Source organism: Gopherus flavomarginatus, chromosome 11 (genome assembly GCF_025201925.1).
Source record: "Gopherus flavomarginatus isolate rGopFla2 chromosome 11, rGopFla2.mat.asm, whole genome shotgun sequence".
Lineage (NCBI taxonomy): Eukaryota > Metazoa > Chordata > Testudines > Testudinidae > Gopherus > Gopherus flavomarginatus.
The window spans coordinates 47,285,929-47,313,433 of NC_066627.1; the positions used below are offsets into that span (position 1 = coordinate 47,285,929).

The following is a 27,505-nucleotide window of genomic DNA, read 5'->3' on the forward strand; positions in this document are numbered from 1 at the left end:
GTATGGAGGGCGTGTGACGTCCTAGAAGACCAGAGAAGGGCAACCATAGGACCTATCTTTCAAAAGAAGACCTGGCAATTATAGACCACTCAGTCTAACTTCAATGTCTGGAAAGATACTGAAACAAAGGATGAAGCAATCAGTTAGTAAGAACCTAGCGGATAATAGGGTTATACGGAATAGCCAGCAAATCACACCAATCCAACCTAATTTCTGTCTTTGACAGGGTTGCTGGCCTATGGGGTGGGTGGAAGCAGTAGACGTGATGTGACATCTCTTGATTTTAGAAAGGCTTTAGACACAGTCCCATATGACATTCTCATAAGCAAACTAGGGCAATGTGCTCTAGGGAAATTACTAAAAGGTGGGGGCAAGACTGGTTGAAAGCCAGCATCCAAGAGGAATTATCAATGGGCCTATCTAGTGGGGTTCCACAGGGATCAATCCTCAGTCCCCCTCAGTCTTCAATATTTTCATTAATGACTTGGATAATGGACTAGAGATTATGCTTATAAAATTCATGGCTGACGCAAAGCTAGGACGGGTGGCAAGCACTTTGGAAGAGAGGATTCGAATTCAAGCTGACCTTGACAAATTGGAGAATTGGTTTGAAATCAATAAGATGAAATTCAATAAAGACCTAGGAAGGAAAAATCAAATGCAAAATTACAAAACGAGGAATAACTGACTAGACGGTAGCACCGCTAAAATAATATCTAGGGGTCACAGTGGATCATATATTCACTATGATTCAACAATATGATGCAGTTGTGAAAAAGGCTAATTTAATTCTAGTCTGTCTTAACTGGAGTGTGGTAAGACACAGGAAGTAATTGCCCTGATCTGCTCCGGGCCGACGGGGTCTCAAGATGGAGTAGAGTGTCCAGTTTTGGGCACTGCACTTTAGCAAAGATGTGGTTAAACTGGAAAGAGTCCAGAGAAGAGCAACAAAAATTAAAAAAGGTTTAGAAAAATCTGACCTCTGAGGAAATTTTTAAAAAACTGGGCATGTTGAGTCTTGAGAAAAGACGACTGAGGGGGGACCTGATTAGAGTCTTAAAATATGTTAAGGGCTGTTATAAAGAGGACAGCGAACAATTGTTCTCCATGTCCACTGAAAGTAGGACAAGAAGTAATGGGCTTAATCTCCAGCAAGGGAGATTTAGGTTAGATATTAGGAAAAACTTTCAAACTGTAGGATAGTTAAGCTCTGGAATAGGCTTCCACATGAGGCTGCAGAATCTCCATCATTGTAGGTTTTAAGAACAGGTTGGACAAACTGTCATGGATGTTTTAAGTCAGTGGTTCTCAACCAGGGGTACATGTGCCCTTGGGGGTACACAGAGGTCTACCTGGAGGTACATCAACTCATCTAGATGTTTGCCCAGTTTTACAGCAGGCTACATAAAAAGCACTAGCAAAAGTCAATACAAACTTACATTTCATACAAACAATGACTCATGTATACTACTCTGTATACTATACACTGAAATGTAAGTACAACATATTCCAATCGATTTTATAATTATATGGTTAAAAAAGAGAAAGTCAGCAACTGTTCAGTACTAGTGTGCTGTGACACTTTTGTATTTTTATGTCTGATTTTGTAAGCAAGTAGGTTTTAAGTGAGCTGAAACTTGGGGGTACGTAAGACAAATCAGACTCCTGAAAGGGGGACAGTTGTCTGGAAAGGCTGAGAGCCCCTGTTTTAAGTTTACTTGGTCCTGCCTCAGCACAGGGGGTTGGAGGTGAGGACATCCCAAGCTCCCTTCCAGCGCCTACATTTCAATGATTTTGCAGTTGCGTGGATACAGCTGGCCACTTTCCATGAGCAATCTCCTGTCTGCAGGCACAAGTGCAGGGTTGTGTGCATGCAAATACCAGTCCAGCGGCTCCTTAAAAATGCAGCTTTGGTTTAAATAATAAAGTGCTTCTGCTCGTAAAGCAGACTGGGAGCTGGGTCAGGGCTTGTCACACTGGGGTCCTGAATTGCCAGTGTCACAGATGCTGTTGCCTTTCAAGATGGACAACAAATCTTGTCTAGTGGTTAGGAGACTTGCTTAGGCCTTGGGAGCCCTGGGCTCAAATCCCTGCTCTGCTACAGATTTTTCAGGACCCTGGGCAAATCACAATCAATTATTTGAAATCAATGGACATTAGCTAAACCTGGGGTTGTGAGTTCAATCCTTGAGGGGGCCATTTGGAGATTGGTCCTGCTTTGAGCAGGAGGTTGGACTTAGATTATCTCTTGAGGTCCCTTCCAACCCTAATGATCTATGACTGTAACAATTCTCTAGGTTCCTAAATACCTTTGAGGCTCTGAAAATGGGATCTCAGTTGCCCAGCCATACCACAGGGATAACAGACACACACATGCACACACACACTGTCACTGTGGATGTTGCACCAGTTTATTGGTAAAATTAACATGAAGCCTCACAAACGCTGGAACATGCTTTTCCTTTTAAAGAATTTCCACTGGACCTTAATGGTTAGCATCCAGTCGTTGACATATAAACTCTTACAAGCTGATGTGCAGACATGCGCCTCAGGGAGAAGATGGCAGCATCCTGGTGACGGGGATGGTTTCTGCGCAATGCACTGGGAGCCTACAATTCATTTGCCAGCCTTTTGGGCCTTCTGGGCCGACTTGGTGACCTTGCCAGCACCACCGCTCTTCTTCTCCACGTTCTTGATGACGCCAACGGCCACGGTCTGCCGCATGTCGCGCACGGCAAAGCGTCCTGCGGGGTGGGGGGATGGAGAGGAAGGAGGTGGCGTGAGAACAACAGGAGCGTGTTGCTGTCTCTTTAACACTCGGAGAGCCCCATTTCAGATTAGACCTAGAGACCCCTTCTGACCAGTCCATGCCCAGAGCAGGCAGATGGTGGTCAGACTAGCACAGAGGAGGAAGACTACAGATCCCAGCATGCAATTTAGCTGAGACTACCTATCCCAGCATGCAGTTCTCCCTCTATACTCTAGTAGGGCTGTGTGAGGTGTGCACAGATTGCACGTTGCTATTAGCTGTATGAGCAGGTGCACTGTTCTAGGCAAATAAGCAAGGCCTGCAAGTTGCTACAGAGCTGCCAATCAGGCTCTCAATTGAGAAAGGTACATACCTAAGCAGAGTCAGGATGAGCGCTACCCTGACATCTGATGGTGAATTGTAGAGAGTGTGGAAAGAATTTTAAGAATTTGCATTGGCATCCACCCCCCCACTTAGCATAACCCCACAGCAGCTTGGGATGGGACTGCTTTGTGACAGAAATGACTCAACCTCAGTTGGGTGGTACTTGCTAAACATGGGACATGGATTCCAAAACCCCATGAATTGAGAGAGGTTGGGTACTGTTGTGTGTGCCTGATGGTATGGGCCCCTTTTGAGGGCCTGGAACACCAACTGCACATCCTCCTCTCTCCACTGTTAAAGAGTAGAGCTAATTTTTAATTCTATTTGGAGTCTATCTAGAGACTGCTGAGCTGAATTCATGTTGGGCCAATGGTGCACCAGCACCAGGGCTCCCCTGCTAAGAGCTGAAATCACTGAAAGAGCTGAATTGCGATCACGGAGTGCTGTGTTAACTAGTGGGGGAGCCTGAAGACCTATTGTTAAGCGGCTGGCAGAGCAGAGCAGTTTGTGGCGTGTTGGAGCAGCCCATGGAACAGTGAGCGGAGTGAAGCGGTTTGCAGGGATGGCTGGAGGAGCGGCACAGCTGGTGTGGTGGAGCTGGTCGTGGTGAAGGCTGCAGCAGAACTCCACAGAGAGGTGGAGCAGTTGGCCCTGGCCCACGTAAGGTGCCCCTTAACATCCTGTGTGGACTTCCCGCCCCTTTCCACCCAGGCTGGGAGGGGTAAAACTCTGCAGATAAACTCTTGAATTCTGGGGTGGCACTGACCAGAGACTTTTGGGTTGTTGGACTTTGGGGTAATTGGACTTAAGACCCTAAAGGGGAAAGGACATTGCCAAACATACCTGGGGGTGGGTTTTTGTTTGTTTGTTTATGGTTTGTGTTATAATCCTGTTTGTGGTGTTTCTCCAGTGGGATGCCGCATTGTTTCCTTCCTTTATTAAAAAGATTTTGCTACACTCAGACTCCGTGCTTGCGAGAGGGGAAGTATTGCCTCCTAGAGGCGCCCAGGGGGGTGTGGTATGTAAGTGTCCCAGCTCACTGGGTGGGGGCTCAAGCCGGTTATGCATGGTGTTATTGAAACGGAACCCCTGGATACTGAACCCGGCCCTTGTTGCTGCCAATTCAGAGGGGCAGAAGGGTTACACATAGATACCACTTCACTGAACACTTACCCTGTTACTGGTACTACTGTCCTCTAAGCAAGGAGTGAAGGTTATATGGGAATTGTTGCTGGGCTAAGTAATCTAAACTCATGGTTATTATCAAGCTAGCCTTCGCACTGTGGCTCAGTGAAGTGAAGATTCTGTAATCACCCTGTTATTAAAGTGTTACTAGAGATTTGTGCTGTGCAAGTTAAAGCATTACCACATAACTACATCCTGCTGCATGACAGCATCCAAATGGATCTGCTTTAACACATCCCCCTTTGCAGGAGCTGGGACTCCTTGCCCCAGAAAGATCCATCCCGCTGAGTGCAGTAGCCTGTTCGCGGATGACACACTTTGTTAGCTAGGATTTGATTTAGACCAGAGAACCTCAAAAATTCACAGCCTGCATCATAAACGTTACATCATCAGACTCAGAGAGACTCTAAGTAGCTCAAGCGTCTTTCCAGTTAGGGACCTCCTCACCCTGACGTGACACGTGGTTTCCGGGAGGTAACAACTGACCACAGCCTGAGGAAATAACCAGCCCTGAGCCCCCCTTTTGTGGGTGTGTAGAGCAGGAGCAGGAGGCAAACAATGAACCCATTGTCTCACCAAGGGGTGGGTACTGGGAGAAGCTCTCCACACACATTGGCTTCCCAGGGATCATCTCCACAATGGCAGCATCTCCAGATTTCAAAGATTTGGGGTTGTCCTCCAGCTTCTTGCCGGAGCGTCGGTCGATCTTCTCCTTCAGCTCAGCGAACTTGCAAGCAATATGCGCGGTGTGGCAGTCGATGACAGGGGAGTAGCCAGCGCTGATCTGGCCAGGATGGTTCAGAATGATCACCTGGAACACAGAACAAAATGGAGCTCGCCAGGGTACACTGAGGCAAAAACCAGGAAGGAAACCCCTTGCCACTCCCACGCAGCCCAAGTACACAATATGCTGTGGGGGCAGGGAGTGAAGAAGATATTGTCAGAGCGTGAGCCACTAGATGGCAGTAAGACAGACTTTCATTAACAGCTCTCAGAGGGTACGTCTATACTACAGCATAATTTTGAAATAACTAAAGCCGGTTTTATAATACTGATATTATAAAGTCGATTTTATGCGTCCACACTAGGGCACATGAATTCGGCGGTGTGCGTCCATGGTCCTAGGCTAGCGTCGATTTCTGGAGCAGTGCACTGTGGGTAGCTACTGTAAAAGAATGAGGCCAATAATGTCGATTTGCGTCCACACTAACCCTAAATCGATATAGTAATATCAATTTTAGCATTACTCCTCTCGTTGGGGAGGAGTACAGAAATCGATTTTAAGAGCCCTTAAAATCGATTTAAAGTGCATTGTAGTGTGGACGGGTACAGCGTTAAATCGATTTAACGCTGTTTAAATCGATTTAACTGCGTAGTGTGGACGAGGCCAGAGTTCTCCCTTAGCTTAAGCGCTAAGAGGCCTGTATTTTGGATGTGGATGGGCCAGCGTTCTAACCCCAGCTCCCTGGGCTGCGTGTGAGCAAGAGATTCATCTGGTAATTGTCTCATCGCTGGAGAATATCCGTTTGTTACAAGCCCTCTCCTGGCCCAGCCTTCATAGAGACCCATACAATCTCACCTCAGATCCCCCGCCTTGATGGAGAAACGCTGAAGGGGAAAACATGACAGTTCTAACAAGCAGTAGTGGGGTTAGGGTCCATGAAAAGCCAACCATGCCCAGTTTGGGTTTAAACCAGGGAAGTAGAAACATGGCGTAAACGACCAGAAAGGCTGGAATACACAGGTACATAAAAATCCCCGAAGTTTCAGCTGCATACATGGAATCCACTAGGCTACAATCCACTATGCTTGCTGTCCCTAAAGTGCTGAGTAATGTAGTGCTGTGCACTGTTCAACAGGTGCTGTGTTCCACCTTAGAGGTGGCTACATTTCAGTAGTGGTGAAAGCAATTCTTCTATATGCATGTACATACCTTGAAAAACAGGTAGTTAAGAGCTCAGGGATCTTTCTGGGAGAAAGGCACTATGTAAAGCCTTCACCCCAAGCTGGCTGTGAGAGTCTCTACCAGCCTCTCAGAAGTGCTGCTGCCTGGGACAGCCCTTCTTGAGATAATCTTATCCATCCCGGCAACCTGATGCACCAATAGACAGGCCTTGGGTTTGTTCCGTACCTGTGACCAGAAAGTCCCCAGCTTGTCCATGCATGCGCTGATGGATGTGACTCTCATAGACCCCCATTACCTGGCCACTGTTCAATGCTGCTGACCTGAGACGTGAACTGCGCGGCCTCCTGGGGTGGGTCCGACTTGCTGTCCCCGCAGACATTCCCGCGGCGGATATCTTTGACGGAAACATTCTTCACATTGAAGCCGACGTTGTCTCCTGGCAGGGCCTCGCTCAGAGCCTCGTGGTGCATCTCCACCGACTTCACTTCAGTGGTGATGTTCACTGGGGCAAAAGTCACCACCATGCCAGGCCGGAGGATCCCCGTCTCCACACGGCCCACTGGGACAGTACCGATACCTGCGAGGGAGGAGAGAGGAGGCGACATGAAGACAGCAGAGCGGAAAGCAATCAGCTTATCATATTCCCAGAGTCCATGGGCCAGACCATCAGCTGGTGGAAAGCACTGAAGTCAGTGAAGCTATGTCAGTTTACACCAGCAGAAGATGTGGGACTATTTGCTTATTTAGGGCCTAATCTAGAACCAAGGGGGCAAGATCAGCTACCAGGGCCCCACAGCAATGCCGTGATCTGTGCCTGATAAATGATATCCATTCAGTGCTTTGAGAAACCCTCTATAGCTCAAAGAAGGGACCTCGTAGCCAGGACTAGCTGTATGACCCTGGTCATCCGAAAGAGGTTCCATTCTACCTGTGTAAAGCCTCTTGCTTTAAATTAATAGGGACAGGAAAGCAATCTCCTGGCCAGAATATTGCTAAGTGCTTTGACACCGGACCTGACAACGCACCTGATACTTGCTCAGAATTAGCAACAGAACGAGAGAGGGTATTAACCAAAGGGGGGCCTTTTACCAACTTTCTCCATCTCAAGAGTTTGGAAAATTCCATGAGTTACGTAAGAAACACCAATAGAAATGACCTTGCAAAGAGGCCAGGAAGCCTGGCTGGATTCGTCCCCTCCTTGGAGTCAGTTCTCGTACCCCCCGCGGTATTATTTTCCTCCAAACACTCGTCTTACTCCATGGGAAAACCCTCTGTATCTGTTGCTCATGCCCTTGACTGGGACCCACTAACTAATGATCATGTGATCTGCTGCGGCCAGCTAACGACTAAAAGCCCAGGCCACAACAATGCACTTTAGGGGAGCAAAATTCAATCCATGCCTGACTTCCACACTGAGTAAGTCCTAGCTAGGGTTAGGGGAGGGGCTGCAAACTGATTGTGAGAGATTCAGCAGACATTGCCTTGTGCCCTAAGCAGGAGGGACTCCTGCAAGATATTTATATCCACTGAGACATCAGTTCACCAGGACAAAGGAGACAGTCTGGCTTAAATATTCCAGACACAGCTTGCCAGGCAGGCTAGCTAACGCGGTGTTACTGATTGACACCCACAACTGGAAGGCACCTGACTCTGGGGAGGACCAGGTGCCAATGGGGCAGAGAAGGATCTCTCAAGGGCACAGGCTATTGGCTTGCTGATCTGACTTTTTCTTCAGTGAATTTTAGTGCTTGTGTGACACATAGCGTTGGTGACATTGGGGCATAGCTCCAGCGGGCACTGGGCAAACTTCCTTCTCTCATGGAGCTCAGCCACAGCACCTACCTCAGAGCCTCCTTGCTGTCCCGATCCTGGCCTCTGGCACAGTTTTGCCAGGGCACCTCTGACTGGGCCTTGCCGTGCCCACTGCCATTCTGGCCTGCAGCTCCTGTTAAGCACAGACTGACAGCTGTGCAAAGGTCGATGGCCATTTTATGAGGCAGACACGTGTTCCTAGCAAGGAATCATTAACATGCATTTCCTTTTAGGCCTTAGACCAGATATCAGCAGACCCCGGTGTCCAGGCACAATCTTGTACCCACAACATTAATGCTCAGAAAATTAATTTTGGGTGCAGGTTGTGCCCCCAAAAGAAACATTCTGCAAATGCCTCCCTAAATCTCCAGCCTTGTAAAACTAGCCACTGATGGGTCTCTTTGCAATGGTCCTAACTCAATGTTCCCTTTAGCTTCTTCCAACCCTTACAGGTTTGATTTTGGGTGGAGTTTGCAAAGTCCAACTAAGTCAGCCCAATTAGACCTGGAAAATGTGGACAATAACTGTGGGGGAAATCTCTAGTCCAACCACCAGAGGGTGCTGTAATTAGGGAGAGAAGACAGCAACAGCTTTGCTCACCGCCGATCTTGTAGACGTCCTGAAGGGGCAGGCGCAGAGGTTTGTCTGTAGGGCGGGTGGGAGGCAGGATGGTATCCAGAGCTTCCAGCAGCGACACTCCACTAGCATTTCCTTCCTTACGTTCTACCTTCCACCCTTTGAACCAAGGCATCTAGAGAACAAAAGGGCAGAAGCATGCACTGAGCGGGACACTTCTCTGCGGCAGAACCCTTCAGACCCAAAGTCCCATAGAAGCGTTCCAGCAGGAGATGAGCCTGCTAGAAGCCCCATATCCACGTATGATTCTGGGACAGCCATTCAGCCACTGAATCTGAACCCCGTCTCAAGACAGAGAGGCTCATTTCTCTCCAGGAGAAAAGAAAGCTCTTTATGTGAGCTCGGGTGGAAGTCACCTGCTGACCTATCTTAATCTGCTCGACCATTTAGCAAGGAGCAATCCTTCTGCCATATCATCCTGTGTGTTAATCTAGATCTGCCTGCCTTAACTCACCAGCTGCTCCAGCAAGGCCTTCCATCCCCCATTCACTTCTCTCATTAGGAGCAGCACACACCATATGTTAGCACAAGTAATCCAGTGACACAGCCTTCTGGGAAGGAAGGACAGTGGACATGATGGTCTTTTAATTCCCTTTGCATGCTGGGATATGCATGGATAGACTGTTCTGTCCACCTCCAAATCTGTCCCTATTCACCTTTGCCCTGATGACTCACTAAACCTCAGCTAGGGGCAGATCCAAGCCTGCAGACTGCTGGACGCTCTAGAGAGGGGATGCCCCCTATTTTGCGACAAACACAGCGGGCTCATCTACGGGCAGAGCTACAGTGGCTTAAACTACGGGTGCAACTTAAAACTGACATCATTAAACCAAGGCAAAAATCTGCGTGGATCCTCTGAAAATTGGTCTTAGCTTGAAGTCTGCGGATCAGGAACAAGGTTAAGCTAAGTCACTCTTAAACTGAAATAAAAGGCATCCACGCAGGGGTTTGCTCGGTTTCACCAAACTGGATTAAAACCAGGTTAAACGCATGCAAGTCCAGTGTGTAGAGAAGGTCAGAGAGGAGCGTGCATGGGAGGAAAGAGGGAGAAGACGAAGAAAATGGTGAGATGGGCCATTGAGAGGAAAGACAGATGGAAGGGAGTGCTAAAGAGTTGGAAAAGCAAGACAGGTGACCTCAGGGCAGGGCAGGGCAGGGCAGGGCAGGGCAGGGAGCGCTGATGCAGAATTGAATGTGCAAGATGCCTTCAAGTGTTGCCAGTCTCTCAAGTACATGAGTCTACTCAAAGCAGCAGGTGTCAGTGACTCTTTAACTGCCTGATTTAATTGGCAGCTTGCTCCAGGCACTGAAGCTAAGCTCCCCCCAGACCTGAATGCCAAATCCTAGCAACCCTCGCGGGGCACCATGCCAGGAAACTCCAGCTTGTGCTTGCAATGCAAATCGAGACTGTGGCTAGCTTCTGGCAGCAAGCGGCACATTCCCAGACCTCCCTTCGCGTTTGGCTCTTTGGCCACCGACACAAAGACAGCGCGGCCACCTGCCAACCCTGCAGGACAGAATTCCCAACCGTCAGCTCTCAAAAAGAAAACTCTTCCAGGCCAGCTGCAGCAGCAACACCTCAGCTCAGCCAGCAGAGGGAGCTGAACCTTCGCACAGGCCTAATCCCGTCCATCCAATAGACAGCGGTGACAGAGGGACACATGCCGTCAGGTTCCTTTAACCCTGACATTAGGGGTAACCGGGAAAACCCAGCGCGGGGAGCCCAGGTCTCCCAGTGCATTCTGAGTGCCGGACTTCCTACCCCCAGAGCGGCTGCAGAGGTGATGCACAGCCCTGCATCTCTCACTGGCCACCTAAGGAAAAGAGCCCACAGAGTGGACTTTTTAGCGTAGCAAGCAGAGGGCTGTTATTTTATTATTTGCATTACAAGAGCAAACAAGATCAGTCCCACTGTGCCAGGTGCTGTACAAACACTGGGAGAGGCAGCCCCTGCCCCAAACAACTTACCCTCTGAAGGGACAACAGGCAAGAGGAGAAACAGAGGCACGAAGAGGGGAAGTGATTTGCCCAAGGTCACCCAGCCGCTCAGTGGCAGAGACCCAGGTCTGCTGACTCTAAGCCCAGTGCCCTCAGAAAACAGCCCATGCCCTCAGATGGGAGTCACAAAGAAGAGAGACAGGAGAAGCAGGAGACAAGGAGTCACAGAGCTGAGTTACCAGGACCTCATCCATGATTCACCCCCTCTGGAGAGGTGTCTACTGACAGGCTCCTGATTTGGAGCCAGTGGCCACTCTAGGTGGGTGTTCACCCCCGTGAATGTCAGAGCCCTGCCGGTCCGCTTCCCCGTCACTTAGGAGGTCTCTGGGAGCTTCCACCTCTCGCTTCCCTGACGGCTTCGGGTGGGTGGAACAGCCCTCCGCTGCTCCCCATCACAGAGTTCAGTGCAGGACATGCCGGGGGAGGAAGGATGTGAACTGGAGCCATTACTGGGCTGCTTTAGCTCACATCACAGAAACACTAACCCAGGAACCTATCCTTGTAACAACCTCGTTGCCTCCTCTGTCCCCATATCTCCTCTAGCGACACCATCAGAGGACCCAACCACATCAGCCACGCCATCAGAGGCTCATTCAGCTGCACATCTACCAACGTGATATATGCCATCATGTGCCAGCAATGCCCCTCTGCCATGTACATTGGCCAAACCGGACAGTCTCTACATAAAAGGATAAATGGACACAAATCAGACATCAGGAATGGTAACCTATAAAAGCCAGCAGAAGAACACTTCAGTCTCCCTGGACCCTCAACAGCAGATTTAAAAGTAGCCATCCTTCAACAAAAAAACCTTCAAAACAGACTTCAAAGAGAAAATGCAGAGCAACAATTCATTCGCAAACTTAACACCATTACTTTGGGCTTGAATAGGGACTGGGGGTGGCTGTCTCACTACAAAAGCAATTTTCCCTCTCTTGGTATTGACACCTCCTCATCAATTATTGGGAGTGGACTACATCCACCCTGACTGAATTGGCCCTGTCCACACTGGTTCTCCACATGTAAGGTAAATCCCTTCTCTTTGTGTGTCAGTATATTTACACCTGCATCTGTAATTTTCACTCCATGCTTCTGAAGAAGTGAGGTTTTTACCCACGAAAGCTTAGGCCCAAATAAATCCGTTAGTCTTTAAGGTGCCACTGGACTCCGGGTTGTGGATACAGACTAACACAGCTACCCCTCTGATACGTTCCAGCCCTGGTTGTTCCACAGAAAAGCCTGAAAATGTGACTCCTCAAGGCTCAAAACCAAGACGCAAATAAAAAAGATTATTTCCAAGCCAATCGCACGGTTTTGGAAGAGCTGCCTGATGAGTTTTGCGCCCTGCGGGTTGGCAGTGCCTCCTTGGAGCCCTGCTAGGGTTGCTGGAGGCAGGTGGGTTTTCCTCTGCACATCTGCCCTTTCAGCACCTCAGGGCTGATAAATGAGTGAACCTTCCTCCGCATCAAAGCTCAGGACTTTGCACCTCCCAGGCTACAGAAACCTTTGGCTGAGACTATGTGAGGCAACTGTGCCATCTGGTGGAAAGTCTCCTTCATTGCCATCACTGACATTCTCTCTGGCATTCGTCCCTGACAGTGACAATACCCCATAGATCATGGGACACCAGAAAGCACAGAATTGTCTACAGTGACATTTCTGCCTGAGCCCCTCATTGCTAGCTCCTCTGCAGTTTCCTGCCCAGAACATTTCCAGTATTTAGGAGGCAGTTCAGTATCAGAATCCATTAGCTACTCCCCTCAGGGGTAGGATTGGGAGCCGTCAGCAAGCCAAATGTCCCTTTAGCCAACAAAGATGGACTTAAACTCTCCTGTTTTCCCCAATCTTCACCCATGTCCACTTCCCAGCACAGACACGCTTGTCTCTACATACTATGGACGTTGCTTGTCCCCTATATCATCAGGGCTTGATTCTTTGCCGCCAGGCACTGTCACCTACAGCTGGGAGTATGCAGGGCTGCCCCTCTGATCTGGTACCACTTCACACCCACTTCGCACAGGTGTCAATGGCAACACAAGTGCGAAGCAGCAGAGAAACTGTCTCTCCATGTGATGCTTCCCACCTGGCACCTTCAGGCAGGGCAACACTCACAATCCAGGCCTGGCTCTGAAGCCAGCTATCCCCGATCTTCTTGTGAATAGTCTCTGTTGTGGGGCTTTCTACTGAGACAGGCAGGGCCGGTTTTAGGAAGTGCGGGGCCCAATTCGAACAGTTTCGATGGGGCCCCAGCAGGGATGACTAAAAAAAAAAAAAAAAGGCCACATGTGGGGCTTGTACTCACCGGGTGGTGCTCCGAGTCTTCCGCAGCAGGTCCTTCACTGAAGGACCTGCCGCCGAAGACCCGAAGCGAGCGAAGTACCCACTGTCGAAGTGCTGCCGAAGACCTGAAGTGCCACCAGGTGACTAAAAATCAAAAAGGCGCCTCTAGCCAGGGAAAGGATTCTCACTGGGCACAGGGCCCTCTTAGGCGCAGGGCCCGATTCGGGGGAATTGGTAGAATAGGCCTAAAGCCGGCCCTGGAGACAGGTGTATTCAGGCAGGGCGGAGGCATGGGATGGGAGGAGCTATACCGTGGGAGGGACCCTGGGAAGAATTTGGGTGACCCAGAAATTTGAGTGAGTCATCCGGGAATGCTCACACTCTAGCAAGTCCTCCACTGCCTTCTGAAGGATGCACCATGAGGACTCCCACCATCTCTACTTGGAGGGCCTCTCGCTGCTCCACCAGGTCCCTGTGCTTGCTTCCAGGTACCTAACCCCTACTGAGGAACCAGCAAGGAGCAGTGACTGCTTTCCGTGAGGGGGCTTGAGGGCGGTGACCTAATCTGAGGGCCAAGGTTGGCTGGTGAGAATGGAATCCACTCCTGGTGGTCAGTGTCCAGGCAGGGATGGGTTAAAAACTACAGAATGTGGAGGCTAGAGCCTATGCAGGTGCAAAGCTGCTAACTGGAGACTATGGCCAGGCTGGAGTTTCATTTGTCGGAGAGAGGATTGACCAGCTGAAATCAAGACCAGCCAAGCTGCATTTCTCTGTGCTGCACCCTTTGTGGCCTGGGCCTATAGGGCCAGAGACCTGACCTCCTGCCTGCAGGGGCTTGTGAATCTGGTAGACAGAGATACAATAACCACACTAAGGAAAAGGCAGAGAGGACTGCTACCATTGATTAAAATGGCTCAAGCCTCTCCAGGAAACTGCACCGCTCCCAAGCCCCCTCTGCTCTGGCAAGTGACTGTGCCTGGAGGAGCCTCTGCTTCTGTGCGGCAGGAAAGATCGAAACCACAGTGGTTGGCAGCCAGCCCTGCACCTGCCTCCTCCTCCAGCCGGTGCAAGAGAGAACGAGTATCAGTTTCCAGATTGAGTTTCATGCCTTTGTCCAAACTACTGGCTAGGATAGAGAGAGCAATAGTCCAGCAGCCTCCAGTTGCAGGACTCGGTGTGATCACGGGCCCTTCCCAGGAGCCACTCATTCCCACACGGGGGACATTCAGGGAACAAGCCCCAGATCCTTTAGCAGCTCATTCTGCAGAACTGCTTGGCAAGTATTTCTAAAGGAGAGGACCCTGGGGTGGGTAGGAGAGTGTGGAGACATTGCCTGACCCACCGCCTCTTTCATTACAAATTAAACACTGCCTTCAGGGCTGTATCAAGGAACTGATCTTTAAAGGGGCTTGTTTCTCATCAGCTGGCCCCAAAAGAGCCTGATATCGGATTGCCAGCCACTGGGGTAAATGGCCTCTGCTCGAGACACCTTCCCTGAAATAGGCTTCTAAGAGACAGAAAGCTGCAAGGGGAAGGGAAAAGCCAAGTTCACATGCCCATTGAAATCCATTTCTCTGCTAACTTCAGTGAGCTGCAGATCTGCCCCCGCTGTGTAGAACCAACAGAGGCCTAGGAATTGATGTTCAGTGGAATGTATTATATTTAACCTGTAAACTGCTGGGCACATGCTAAATCAAGCACTCCACTGGCCCGTTCTAGAAACGTTGGTTTGACAGCACGAGCACTTAAACAAGCTCGGAATGGAAGCAGGGTGCCAAGATGGCTGAGAGCGTAGCATAGAACCTTCTGCAGGCCACTGTATGTTACTTCCGATCTCCTCACTGCATCCAAAGCAGGAACTGGGGACTGGTCCAAAATGACGGTCTCACGAAGATCTCCTGCAGCAAATGCAGCCAGGCTGTGTCCTGTTTTATTTGGATGAGGCCACTCCATGGCATGGAGGACAATGGGCTGCCAGAGGTTCTAGCAGTTTCATGGATTCTCATCCCAGAGGAGCTGCACACTCGGAGCATGTGACTTCAGAGCATGTGACTGCCTTGTGCTTTAATGGAACCCAGCCAGAAAATGGAGGTGAAAAAACAAAATCAAGCCTTTACTGTAAGGGGGAAAAACCCAGATGCTGCTTCTCATGAGAACCCTCCTAGGAGAAGTGGTGGTAGGGGGTGCTAGTCTGAACTTTTGGGTAAGAGATAAGATTTAGGTCCTGGTCATTTGCAGAGCCTGATCCTGCAAATTGCTGTGGTCACTGGCTGCAATCCAACAAAGTCAGTAAGCAAGACTGAAGTCAGTGGCATTATTCATACACTTAAAATTAAGCATGGGCTTAAGTGCTTTGCTAGATTGGGACAAACTGCTCAGCACCTTGCAACAGCTCATCACTCAGCCTGACTGAGCCAATGCTGAGGGTCTTGTGGTGCGTTCATGAGCGTAAGAGTGTTAAAATTCTACCCACCCACACTCCCGCTGCAATTTCAGTCGACAGGGGCATTTTGATGTGCTGTTCAAACAGCTGCTGGCCACCTGCCCCAGAGACAGCTGCCTCTGTCTGGCACGGGAAAGCTATTTCTGCACATAAGCTTGGCACACCAAAGAGTAGCGTTTATATTAGAAAATACTATTTGGATGAATGGGGCCAGCCCACTCTCAAGTAAGTTTAAAAAAAAAACAAAAGCCCTGCACGCCACAGCCTCAATCTGCACCTCCACCGCCCGACCTATTAATAGGAGGATTGCTCAGTATCATCTTCCCAACCCAGCAACTGGTGACATTTGGAAGCCTGTCTAACATGAGTCTAGTCAAGAACCCCTGGTACTTTCCTTGTAGTGACCAAGACGGACCATACCCCAGCTTCACGGGGAGAGGAAGAGACTCTCTAAAGTCCAAGGGGACAAATATTCTCTTCTAAGTTAAGCCTGCTCCTCTTCTGACCAGTTTGTCCTATGGGGGTTCAATGATGTTTGAATAACATTTCATCATTATAGGTGTAATTACAGCACATCCCTCCTTTAACCGATATACTTAGGATAATGTACCTGAGCATCTCACAGTCTTTATTTTCACAACAGCCCTGTTTGTAAGGACAGTGCTATTATCCACCTTCTAATAGGTGGGGAACAGTTGCACCAGAGAGGCTAAATGACATGGCTAAGATAACCTGGGGAGTCTGTGCCAGACCAGATAATTGAACTGAGATCTTACAGATGTCAGGTCACAAGCCCAACCACGGAGACTTCTTCCCCTTGGATAGTGGTTTGTTTTCTCCCACCAAAAAACTTCACTATAGGAGCGTCACTATCCTAGGAGACAGGCTGTCTGACAAAGGTGTGCTGACAACTGCAGGAGGCCCGTGCAAAGCCCTACTGTCACACCCACCAGGGAACAGCTGCTGCAAGATTAAGAGCTTAGACGTTTCTCTTTATCATGGGAACGGCAGTTTCTCTTCTCCTCCCATCTCGGCTGAGCAGAGGAGGGGGTGAAGTTAATTTTCATATTTTGATTTTGCCATGCAAAAAAAAAAAAAAAAAAGCCGCCAAAACATGCCATGGGGTGGCCATGGGGTGCCTCTGGGGAAGCCAAGAAGTGGTCCTGCCATGTGGCAGTGTACAGAACAGGCTCACCACTAGGTCATATGCCTTATAGGGGGAGGAGCTGCTTCTGGTACAATAAACGGTCCCTGAAATAGCTCTTTTCATTCTAGGTACCACATCATCAGAAAGGTCTGGACAAAGCAGGTTCGGAGGAGATCAGTGGGATGAAGGACTGATTTTGGAAGGAAGAGTGAATGAGCTACATATGCACAGCTTGGGGCAGTGAGGGCTAAGGGGGAAATAGGAGAACAATATAGCAGTATGTCCAGGATGTACCTGCTGAGGAAGGAGAGGGATTCTCTAGGATAGTACATGACATACAACTAGGAGGAATGGGAACAAATTTAGACAGAAAGGGACATTTAGAATTAGTGTCAGGAAATTCTTCCTCTGTTGGTCTCTGAATGGTTTCCAAAGGGGAGCAGTGAAGCTCCACTGCTTGGGTCATTTAAAACTAGGGTAGGCATAACCCTAGCTAATGTCCTGTAGGGAACAATCCTGGATGATCTGATGGACCATCACTTTCATGACTAACTTCTTGGAGAGTCTTGGGTTGCCTGAGTAAAGAGACTTATCCAGTGACACATGCACACACAGTGAATCAATGTCACACACACATACAAATTAATGGGTGGCTGCTGTATTGACAGACACGTCTGGGAGAATTTCCCAGTGCTTGATAGGCAGAAACTAGACTGAATAAAGGGAACCATTCCAAGGGCATGACTTAGTTTGTGTTATTTCACTGAACAAACAGTGCACGAAAACGTGTTATGCTCCCCCTGGGTTTGACAACCGCCTTGGATGGAGCTGGTTGCTAGGAACCAAAGGCCTTCAAATTAAATCCCTTAGGAGAAGTCACTCAAATCAACTCCTGCAGCTGTTTACACTTATCTGCCTTGGTATTAGTCCAACGCAGGATGATAATCAGGGCCCTGAACACTAGGCCCACTTACATTTGGTCAGCTTGATTAAAGCTGTGGGACAAAGATCTATTTGTGCAACACAGGACGTTTTGCATCACAGGGGTGCATGCAATTTGCATTCATTTTGCACAGCACAATGGTCAACCTCAGCCTGGACTTGAGCAGCCTTGAGGAGGCAAGTCTAGTACCGCACCCACGCACACTTACATTGGGAGATGGCTCCAGCATGTTGTCCCCATGCCACCCAGAGATGGGCACGAAGGGGACTGTGGCAGGGTTGTAGCCGATCTTCTTGATGTAGGCGCTGACCTCCTTGACGATCTCATCGTAACGCTTCTCGCTGTAGGGCGGCTCTGTGGAATCCATCTTGTTGATGCCCACAATGAGCTGCTTGACACCCAGCGTGTAGGCCAGAAGGGCATGCTCACGGGTCTGCCCATTCTTGGAGATGCCAGCTTCAAATTCACCGACGCCAGCGGCAACAATCAGCACGGCACAGTCAGCCTGGGAGCAAGAAAGACAGAAAGCAAATTAGGTGCTGCTGCCAGCCCAAAGGAGATCTGTCCTCCGCTGCTTTGTCCTTGGTTCCTCTTGCGTGAGAAGGTTCATAACCACCTCTCCATGCAGGTTCGCTCTCTGACCTGACTGCTCCCACTAGCCTACAAGATAAGTAACAGCATCCTCATCTTGAAAGCAAGCCTTCTCTTTCACATCCTGTCAAGCCAGCTCTCCCCTATTAGAGAATTATTTGCTATTGTACTAGGGAGAGACGATGGTTTTGCAGTGAAGGCCATAGCCTGGTACTTGGGAGTTCTAGGTTATGGTCCTGCTGTTGCCACAGGTGATCTTCAGCAAGTTGTTTATTCTTTTGTTCCTCAGTTCCCTATCTGTAAAATGGAGCTAATAATACTTCCCTGCCTCACAAAGGTGTTGTAAGAGCAAGTTCATTAATGCATGTACAGCGCTCACCTGCGAGTGACTGGGGGGCCACCTAGAAACCAAAACAGTTTCTCAGACCCTACTGATCCTTTCAATCTCTCCTTGCTTGTGAGTGGCTGCCCAGTGCACCCCAGAACAGGGTAAGCCTGCTCCTATCCAATACTTCTCTCTGCGGTGCTCGTTGAGGATTAAATACTGCTCCTAATTACATCAGTGGGAGTATTGCCAGGGATTTTAATAGGCCCAAAATGAGTACTACAGAGTTTTTCGAGACAGGGTGAGAAGGTGCTACGGAAACTCCAACCCATATAACTCGTGTGCCAATTGTGCTACACCAGACTGCCAGTTGAGCTTGGTCTTGTGACATGGGCTGGGGACCAGGACAAGACTGTCCAACTCGAATTCACAGCAGGGGCCTGATCTAACGCCCATTGAAGCCAATGGAAATCTTCCAACTCACCTCAATGGACTTTGGATCAAACCCCATGTGCACAAACCCATTATACCATTATCTATCCCCTCTCCCAGGCAGGAGTTCTCTCATGACCCCGTTCCGTCCTCCGCTGCATATAGGGACTACAATGGAAGCTGCCTGCAGACATGAGAAGGCAGTACATGACCCCAGCTGAGCATCGCGATATTAATTTTCACAGGACATAGGTTATCTAACTCCACATTGCCACAGTTAGGGTTCATCCAACTCCCAGTGAAATCAGTGGAATGATCTCTGTCGTCTAAAACAGGACCCAGACGAGTTCTGTATGCTGAGCGGCAGAATGGGAGCATGTTAAGGATCAAGGCAAAATTCATCTTCATAACTGCAGTGGGTCACTTTGTGAGACCAAAAAGCCACAGAAAAGGCTCACATGGGATTCCCATTTAGTCCAACAGAGGCCATACATTTCGTGTCACGTAACGAAGCGTTGCCAGCCAACATTTCCCACTTGCAGGTGGACTCCGATGACTGCTATATTTTGTCACAGAGATCTAGAGAAGTAGCTCCAAGGCCTGAACTGGAGAGTTGCTAACCACAGCAGGAGTTTGCAGCTGCTCAGCACCGCTCAGAAGCAGGCCTGTGGTAGGGACTGCAAGGTGGTGTGTGATTCCCAAGGCACCAAAGCCCAGTTTTCCCCAGGGAGCACTGCTCACTTTGAATATTCATCCTTCTCAGGCCAGTCCGAGTCTAATGACATTATGCGTCGCTTGGCAGCATTGTGAGGGTCAGTTAATTAATAACACTCTGTGTTTTGTTAGCACCTTCATCCGAGGATTTTAAAGCACTTTACTGACCTGAATTATTACTATAGGACTCCCTCTCCCCTGGCCCTTTCCCACGGTCCCTCTGGCTGCAGAGAGTTCTGTAACCACTGTTGGCCATGGAGGGACAGTTAGCTCAAACTGGGAGGACATCAAAGGGGGGGAGCGGCTTTGAGATTAGTGGGTGGGCCTTACCAGACACAGAAAGGCCCCATGCACATTGGTTATCAGTGAGTGTTTCTACAGCACACTGTACTGCCACCATGGGAAGGAAGTTACTGGGCTCAATACTGGGGTACTGGTGTGAAATTTAATGGCCTCTGATATACAGGATGTCAGATCTAATGGTCCTTCTGGCCTTAAACTCTATGAAACATTAAGTTGCAGCTGGGGTTGCACCGCTATACATTCCAAATACAGAAGGAGGTTGTGGGTTTGGCATTTCTGGATTTTTTTTTTTTAAATGGTGCAGCACGATGTGCAGATGAAAGAGCTTCCAGTTGTTTCAATCTTCATCTGCTGGATTCTGAAATGAAGTCTGGTAGATAGAAACCCCCCCAAGTTAGGGTTTCAAAAATATGCATGGGCACCCCCATCCATCCTGCACCCCAGGGTGTCACCTAGTCCCTTTCCCAGGTGCTGCCCACCAGCATGGCACATTTTCACTTTTAAGACCTACAATCCTTCTGTTCCTCCTCTCATTGTTCTCACCTGTGAGGTCCCTGTGATCATGTTCTTGATGAAGTCTCTGTGGCCCGGGGCATCAATGATGGTGATGTAGTATTTGGTGGTCTCAAACTTCCACAGGGAGATGTCAATGGTGATACCACGCTCGCGCTCAGCCTTCAGCTTGTCCAGCACCCAGGCGTATTTAAAGGAGCCTTTCCCCATCTAGCAAGTGATTAAAAAAAAAAAAAAAAAAAAAAGAGGAGAGCACTGGATGAGAAGAAACCTGAGCCCAGAAACAAGGTCAGCTGATGATGCGGCATCCCAGTAACCTGCCTTCATGAGCTCAGAAACCCAAATAGGGAGCAAAGTTGCAAACATTAAAGACAAAACCCTACTGAATGCAATGGCAGCAGGCCCAGGTCCTTAATCTGTATTGAAGGAAATAAGCTCTTCTTTCAGGCAAACAGGACATGATAGTAAAGAATTATGGTGCAATACTGGAAAAATCCCTGACCCAATATTGCTGTCTATTAGGTGAAACTGTGCAATGTTGCTAACAGAAAACACTGTTTCTCAATCCAGAAGTCCAGGTGTCGCTGTAGTCAGCCAATAGTTGAAATGAACACCACCACAGTATAATGCCTGATAGATTAAATCAATGAGATGATGATGGGATACTGCTGGCTGCTGCATAAAAGAGCAATGTGATGTTGCTAAGCAGTGGATGAATTCACGGGCAAACCTATGCTATGATATTGCTGACTAATGGATGAAATCGTGGCTAGAGATATCCAATGCATAAAACCGTGCTGTGTGGGGCTAATCAAAGTAAATACCATCTTGGTGTGACAGGCTTTGCTCATAGGTAAAGTTATGCTGTGATTTTTTAGCTAATGAGTAAAATCATGTTTTCTTTGTTGTACTGCTTTTCAATTTAGCATTATGCCCACATATTAGTTCACTACCTGTGTCTCTCCCTTATGTCTCAATCTACATATATTCATATAGCTGAGGAAGCCACTAAATTAGGTTTTGCCATATGTTGGGTCCATCTTCCTCCCTCTGGCCTTCTGATGCCAAATCTTGAACAGAGCCTTCTGAAATCACACCAGTAGGGGGAGCTGCTCTTTCCCCGCCTGCATTGGAGTTCTGTGCATCCCTCCCCAAGTGTGAACCTTCTACCAATGAAAATGAAGTCTCAGAGAGAAGGGTGGGGTGGGGAGATCTAGCCTGCAATAGCCTTTCTGGCTGAGATGCACTGTAGTTACTTGGCTGTTGCCTGGCAGTGCTTGCGGAAATAAAGGTGTTAATGTTCATGGATATTCCAGTCTTTAAAAACACCTGAAATATTCTAAATCGAACAAATAGACCTTATCTAGAGAATTAGGTCATTTGCCATGGCATGCTTCTTCACTTCCTATGTAATTCTCAAGAGCATGGCAAATGCCATAGCAGATTCATCTAGTCCAATATCCTGTCTACAATAGTAATCAGTACTAGATGCTTCAAAGATAGGTGCAACAAACTTCATATGGGGTAATTATGGATGATCCACTCACAGTGGAAGTTTCTTCCTAACCACAGGCTGTTAGTTGTTGCTCATGTCCTGAGATATGAGAGTTAATATCGCTGCATAAAAGTTTGTCCTCCCTAACTTAACTGTGGATGTTCTGCTACTGTGTTCTGTTAGGTCCATTGCCATCAGAGTCAGTGGAAAGAATCCCATTAACTTCAGTGAACACTGGATCAAGCCCTTAGACAGCTGCCATGTTCCATCCCAGAGATATAGAGCCATGATTCCCCTGGGCTCGATTTGTGGAGTATAAATTTTAATGGAGTGCAGACTGCTTACACAGATTCATCTTAGGAATGACTTTGCATCTGGCTACAGAGGGTGATGGGCATAGTCCTAAAATAGTTGAAGAACCGACTCCTTGCTACACGGAAATAAACTGCCACACCGAGCAAACAGAAAGCCTACCTCTTCTGAATAGGTAGGGATGAGTTTCCATGTATTTCTAAAGGTGCATCTTCACATGTCCTTAGCTATCTGTTGGTGGCACTGGAAAAAGCTATACAAAGAAAGGAAGGTCCCAAGCAGTCCCTGTGTCCTTACAGCGAATTTACAAGGAATTCAGATTATAATTGGGATCTGAGCAAGTGCTAACAGTTTAACTCCTTCGAAGCTTGCATACTTATTTGTCTAGCACATTATTAGAAATAGAAAAGGACAGGCATTATTCTTACTGCAAATAATTACAGTTTGAAATAGTGTGGCAACATCAGAGAAAAAGTACCAGAGAAACTGCTTTAGCTAGTAGAATTTATTAATAACAATACATAGATCTCATATAGCACTTTTCATACAAAGTGCTTTGCAAGAGATGGTATCAACAACCCCATTTCATAGATGAACAAACTGAGGCATAGTGTGAGGAAGGTCACAGGTAGAGCTGAGAAGAGATCCCAGGTCTCTGGCCTCACAGACCACTGTTCTGCTTGCTTAACCATACTGCCTGTCAAACTGTATCCTCCCAGAAGAGCAGACTGGGATTCAAATCTAGTCGGAACGTATTTGGGATGGTTCATACCCTCATCTCTACAGACCATACCTTCAACATACAACTGTGCCTTCTTATCTGATTCATCACAAGGTTCCTCCTCACTCAGAAAAAAAACAAATGATTGAGAATCAAAGAGAGACGGTTACCCACACACACACAAAGGAGGGGAGGGGCTGGACCTTCCAGATAAGTGCTGAATCACACTAAAACTTACAATGTCATGCATAGCTTGAAGACAAATGTGAGCCTTTATTTAACAAACAGATCCCCCGCCATCCCCCAGGTCCCTTTCACTGGGTATATTCAATTACCCAGAACCGGTGCAGAAAAAAACCTGTATTATCTAGCTTTGCACAATAAGTCCACTGTTAAATACCAGAAACTGCCTGATATTTCTCAGTTAAGCTAAGCATCAAGGACAGTTATGTTCTGAGATCAAAAATAATGAATAAAGAAACCTTCCAAGCTACCACAACCTCTGTTCTCTAGTGAAATAATTCTTTCTTTAAAAAAAAAAAAAAAGGGAGAAAAGATAAAATAGTACTGGGTGGGGGGAGGGAGCAGTGGTGGTTGTCATTTTGTTTTGTTTTTTTATTCATGCAGGCCTCCATTTCCTCCTAATGCAACGTAGTCAAAGAAAAACCCCTCCACAGCCCTGCATCAGAAAATGGAGTCTGGAAGCTCAGTCAATAGGCTATTAATAGCAGCTTCTAGCCCCTGCATATTCTGGCAAGTCAGTGAAAGTGTCCGCAATCACATCTAGAACAACCTAATTATACTGCGTCTCACTCATCGGTACAGGACAAAAATATCTACGAGAATAGCACAGGCCATTTTAAAACAGAGTTTAGACACACCATACAGCTCTTGCTGAGAGAGTTGCAAAGGGAACTGATGACAAGGTAGAGAAAAAGGTGGTTTATCCTGGACGTTATTCCGTAAATGCAAGGCGTTAAGAAACAATCAGCAAAATGTCTGTTCAAGACTGGCAGCTCGAAAAATGCTGCCATTTTTGTATATTACATATATTGAATTTTACAAAGAAAAATCAAAGCATCAAAGACACAGATTTATGATGGCCACAGACCTTTTGAAAAATGCATCAAGGCTCCTAATGGTTCATTTCACTAGAATTTACCATTGCCACATTCTGAGCTCTTTTAATTTAAAAATGTCATTCTGTAAAGGTATTCCTTCCCTTTTACTCTATGTATCTTCCCTTGTTATATGCTGTGGCTTTGTATGTTCTATGGTGAAAGCCAGATAAATGCATTTATTATTATGCTGCTATTATTATTGCCTTTATAAAAGAAATCATAAAATTAAATGAAGTAACATATTATTTCAGACCAGATTTTCTACTTTGATAGCTACTGTCAAAACTACACACAAGATCCCAAACCCAAGAATGTAAATCAGTTTTACCAGACTGGATCAGACCATCTACCCAGTATCCAGTCTCCAACAATGGCCAAGACCATCTGATTCAGAGTACAATGCAAGAAATCCTAGAGCGGGAAATAATGGAATAATCTCTTCCCAGGGAAAACTTCCTTCTAGCTCCCAATATTTACATGTTGGCTTACACTCTAAAGTACAAGCATTTATTTCCCAGAATCTTTATTCTTTTAAAGGTATAATATGTTATCCCTGTAAATCTCCCATATATCTTTCAAATCATGCCCAACTCTTATTGCCAAGTTATACCAATGTGGGTAAGTTCCACAGCCATCTGGAAGACCCAGAGAAAAGGGTGCAAAATGCCAATGCTAAAAAGTTCTCTTTTACCAAGGCCAGAAGAGTTGGAAAGGCCCAGCGGCAAAGGGATATTGAGAGAATAGGAAAAAGGGAGGGCAGAAGAGTAGAGGGAAGGTTGAGGAGAGGCACAGGAAGAAGGGAGGAAATGTAGGGAACAATCCTGCACTGGCAAGGGATGGATTGAATGATCTACGGGGCTTGTCCATCACTCATTTGCTGAGGAGGGGACAAAGGGGAAGGCATGGGAAGGGTCAGAGGCCTCACCTCAGCAGCTTCCTTCTCAAATTTCTCAATGGTCCTTTTGTCAATGCCCCCACATTTGTAGATGAGGTGCCCAGTGGTGGTGGATTTCCCAGAGTCCACATGTCCAATGACGACAATGTTGATATGTGTCTTCTCCTTCCCCATCCTCTTGGGTTATGTTGGAAAGGGCCGACGCTAAGCAAAGGAGCAGAACAGCTGCAGTTTTTTTGTGGAGGCTGGGGAGAGACAAACAAGAACATCAAAAGAGTCTAACGGCAACAAGACCCAGGACAACCAGACCTTCCCAGCAGCTTCACCCAGGCTGAATCTGACAGCCACAATGACAACACTGTGTAGCTATTTAGACATATTTTTACCTTCTGCCTCCTGAATTAAGGCACACTCTTCCCAGATACCAGCAAGCTGGATGTAGGCCAGACGTAGTCAGGTTAGTCTGTCCACCTCCTTTTTTTGCAGCAGTGTTGGAGCCTGCCTGCCTCAGGAGTTGCTGTGGCTGATGCTAACTCTACTCATTTTCTATTCCTGTATGCTGTGTAAACCCTTCCAAGCCCCATGCAAGTCACCATCTTTTCAGCCTTTGCAAGCAAGCCAAAGATAGGTGATGAGACTGCTCGTTCAAAGTGACACATCATAGGGGCCCCAAACATATTATCCTAGTTAGCCCTTGAAACCCTGCCAGACTGACAGCCTCACTTACAGGGGGTTGTTATTGATTTATTCTTGGTGCTTCTATGTTAAAAATTCCAGTGATTTCCAAGCACTGCCTCCATTTCACGCACTGCTCTGCTCTCCGAGGAGCTCTCAGGCATTCATTCTTGTCTAGGCTTGTCTCAACAGAGGTCCTATAAGATACTCAATTCCTTTCTGGTTCCCCATGGACTGAAATCTCCCAAGGAGCTTGTGGTTAGGATGACAATATGGTGCCCACAAAAGGGAACGGACAAAAATAACCCATGCTCAGCCCTCTACCCCTGAAGGTGAAATGGAAGCAGCCTGGGAGCTTGCAGAAAATTCAGCAATGCCATCAGAGCACGCAGTAGGGGATTTTCTTCCACACATCATGATAAAATTGAAGAAGAGGTATAGAAAGAAGGTATAAAAGCAATAGACCCAGCTATCTGCCTCACACAGGACCCTGCAGCGCTGCACCTGCTATAGTAACTGTGCAGAATACGAGCCTAGTCCATTGACTAATAAAAATTAATTTCTTTTATCCACCTTTAAAGTTAAAAGAGGTCAGGGAAAGTTTGCTGGTGTAATACAGATTCCATCATGCACTCGGTTATATCCCCTGAGAGCAGCCTTCCAGGACAGGAGCAAACCCCTCCACCTTTTCACCCTTCATGGACCTGGCTGGTATCATTAAATCAGTTATGCTAATACACATCATAAGCCAACAAAAACGAATGCAGCTCTTTCTAGTGGGTGCATCCCACATCCTCCAGCTGCAACACATTCAAGATAAGCAACCTCCAATGGTTTCAGAAACCTCTCGACCGTATTTTTTTTCAGGGTTAAAGATGCTAAGTGCCTTTATTTACAAGTGGGTAGGAGGGTCAGGCATCTTGGGCTGGAAAATTTAGTCCTGTTCAAGCTCTGCCAACGGTCAAACCCCCCACATACAGCACCTGATGGAGTCTGGTGACACAGCCTCCCCTTCTCTGCCCCTCCCTGTGGGTTATTTTTAAACCCGGGCTGCCCCAGACTGGGCTAGTGCAAAGCAGTTATGGGCTAATATTCCACTTCTTAAGCCTTCCCTAGCCCCTGACATGCTGACTTCTACCCCCAATTTTCAAATCCAGCCATCTTTTCCGAGCGATCTGCGACTCCCAAATGTTTGCATTTCTTCCCTCAGGGGTGTCACCACAAGGTCACCCCCCCGGCCCGATCTCCTTCTCTCTCCCCACTGCACCCCCACCCCAGCCTGAGAGCCGTTCCCCAGCGCTGCAAAGCCCCCGGCGCGACCAGCTCGGAGGAGACGCACTCGCCAGCCGCCGCAATGACACTGCCCTGACCTCGCAGCTCACGAGCGGCGGAAGCAGCGAGCGGACAGGAGCAGCCTTCGCCCCGTTTATTCTGCATCGCTGCCCGGGCACCGTCCGCTGCAGCGCCTCCTCCCACCCCGGCCCCGGCTGCAGCCCCTCGCTCTGCGGCGGCCCCGGCCGCGGCCCCCCGAGCCTGCATCCCCGGGTTCGGGGCGGCGCGGGGCCCGGCTCCGTGCCCCCGTTCCCGCAGCACCGGCTGGGCGCTCTTACCGGTGGCGGCGCCGGGCTCAGACAGCAGAGGCTGCCCGCTTCGGCTCCGGCGGCTTTATCTCCCTGGGAGGGGGTCCCCCTATTGCCGGTGCCGGCGCAATGCAGTGACCCCCTGCGCTACAGCAATGCGGTACCGAGCGGGGCGGAGCCGGCGGAGGGGGAGGGCGCCTGGGAGCGGCGAGGGGCGGGGGGCAGAGGGTGGGGAGAGGGAGTGGGGAGGAGGGGAAGATTGGGGAGATGGAGGGCGAATGAGGAGCTGGGGGGGAGATTGGGGGAATGAGCTGGGGGAGTGGGGACATGGAGGGAGAACGAGGA

The 27,505-nt window shown here is 48.3% G+C and overlaps 1 protein-coding gene across 1 annotated transcript; it reads right to left on the reverse strand.

Annotated features, from left to right (window-relative positions):
• Positions 1-2,389: 2,389 nt before the first annotated feature.
• Positions 2,390-27,290, reverse strand: EEF1A2 (eukaryotic translation elongation factor 1 alpha 2). The gene is made up of 8 exons (XM_050918722.1): positions 27,191-27,290; positions 24,936-25,150; positions 20,392-20,571; positions 17,692-17,988; positions 8,637-8,787; positions 6,545-6,801; positions 4,895-5,129; positions 2,390-2,744 (listed from the first exon to the last, which is right to left on the reverse strand). The coding sequence occupies exons 2-8, from the start codon at positions 25,077-25,079 to the stop codon at positions 2,617-2,619; spliced, it is 1,392 nt and encodes a 463-aa protein (XP_050774679.1). The 5' UTR covers positions 25,080-25,150; positions 27,191-27,290; the 3' UTR covers positions 2,390-2,616.
• Between the last annotated feature and the right edge of the window lie 215 nt (positions 27,291-27,505).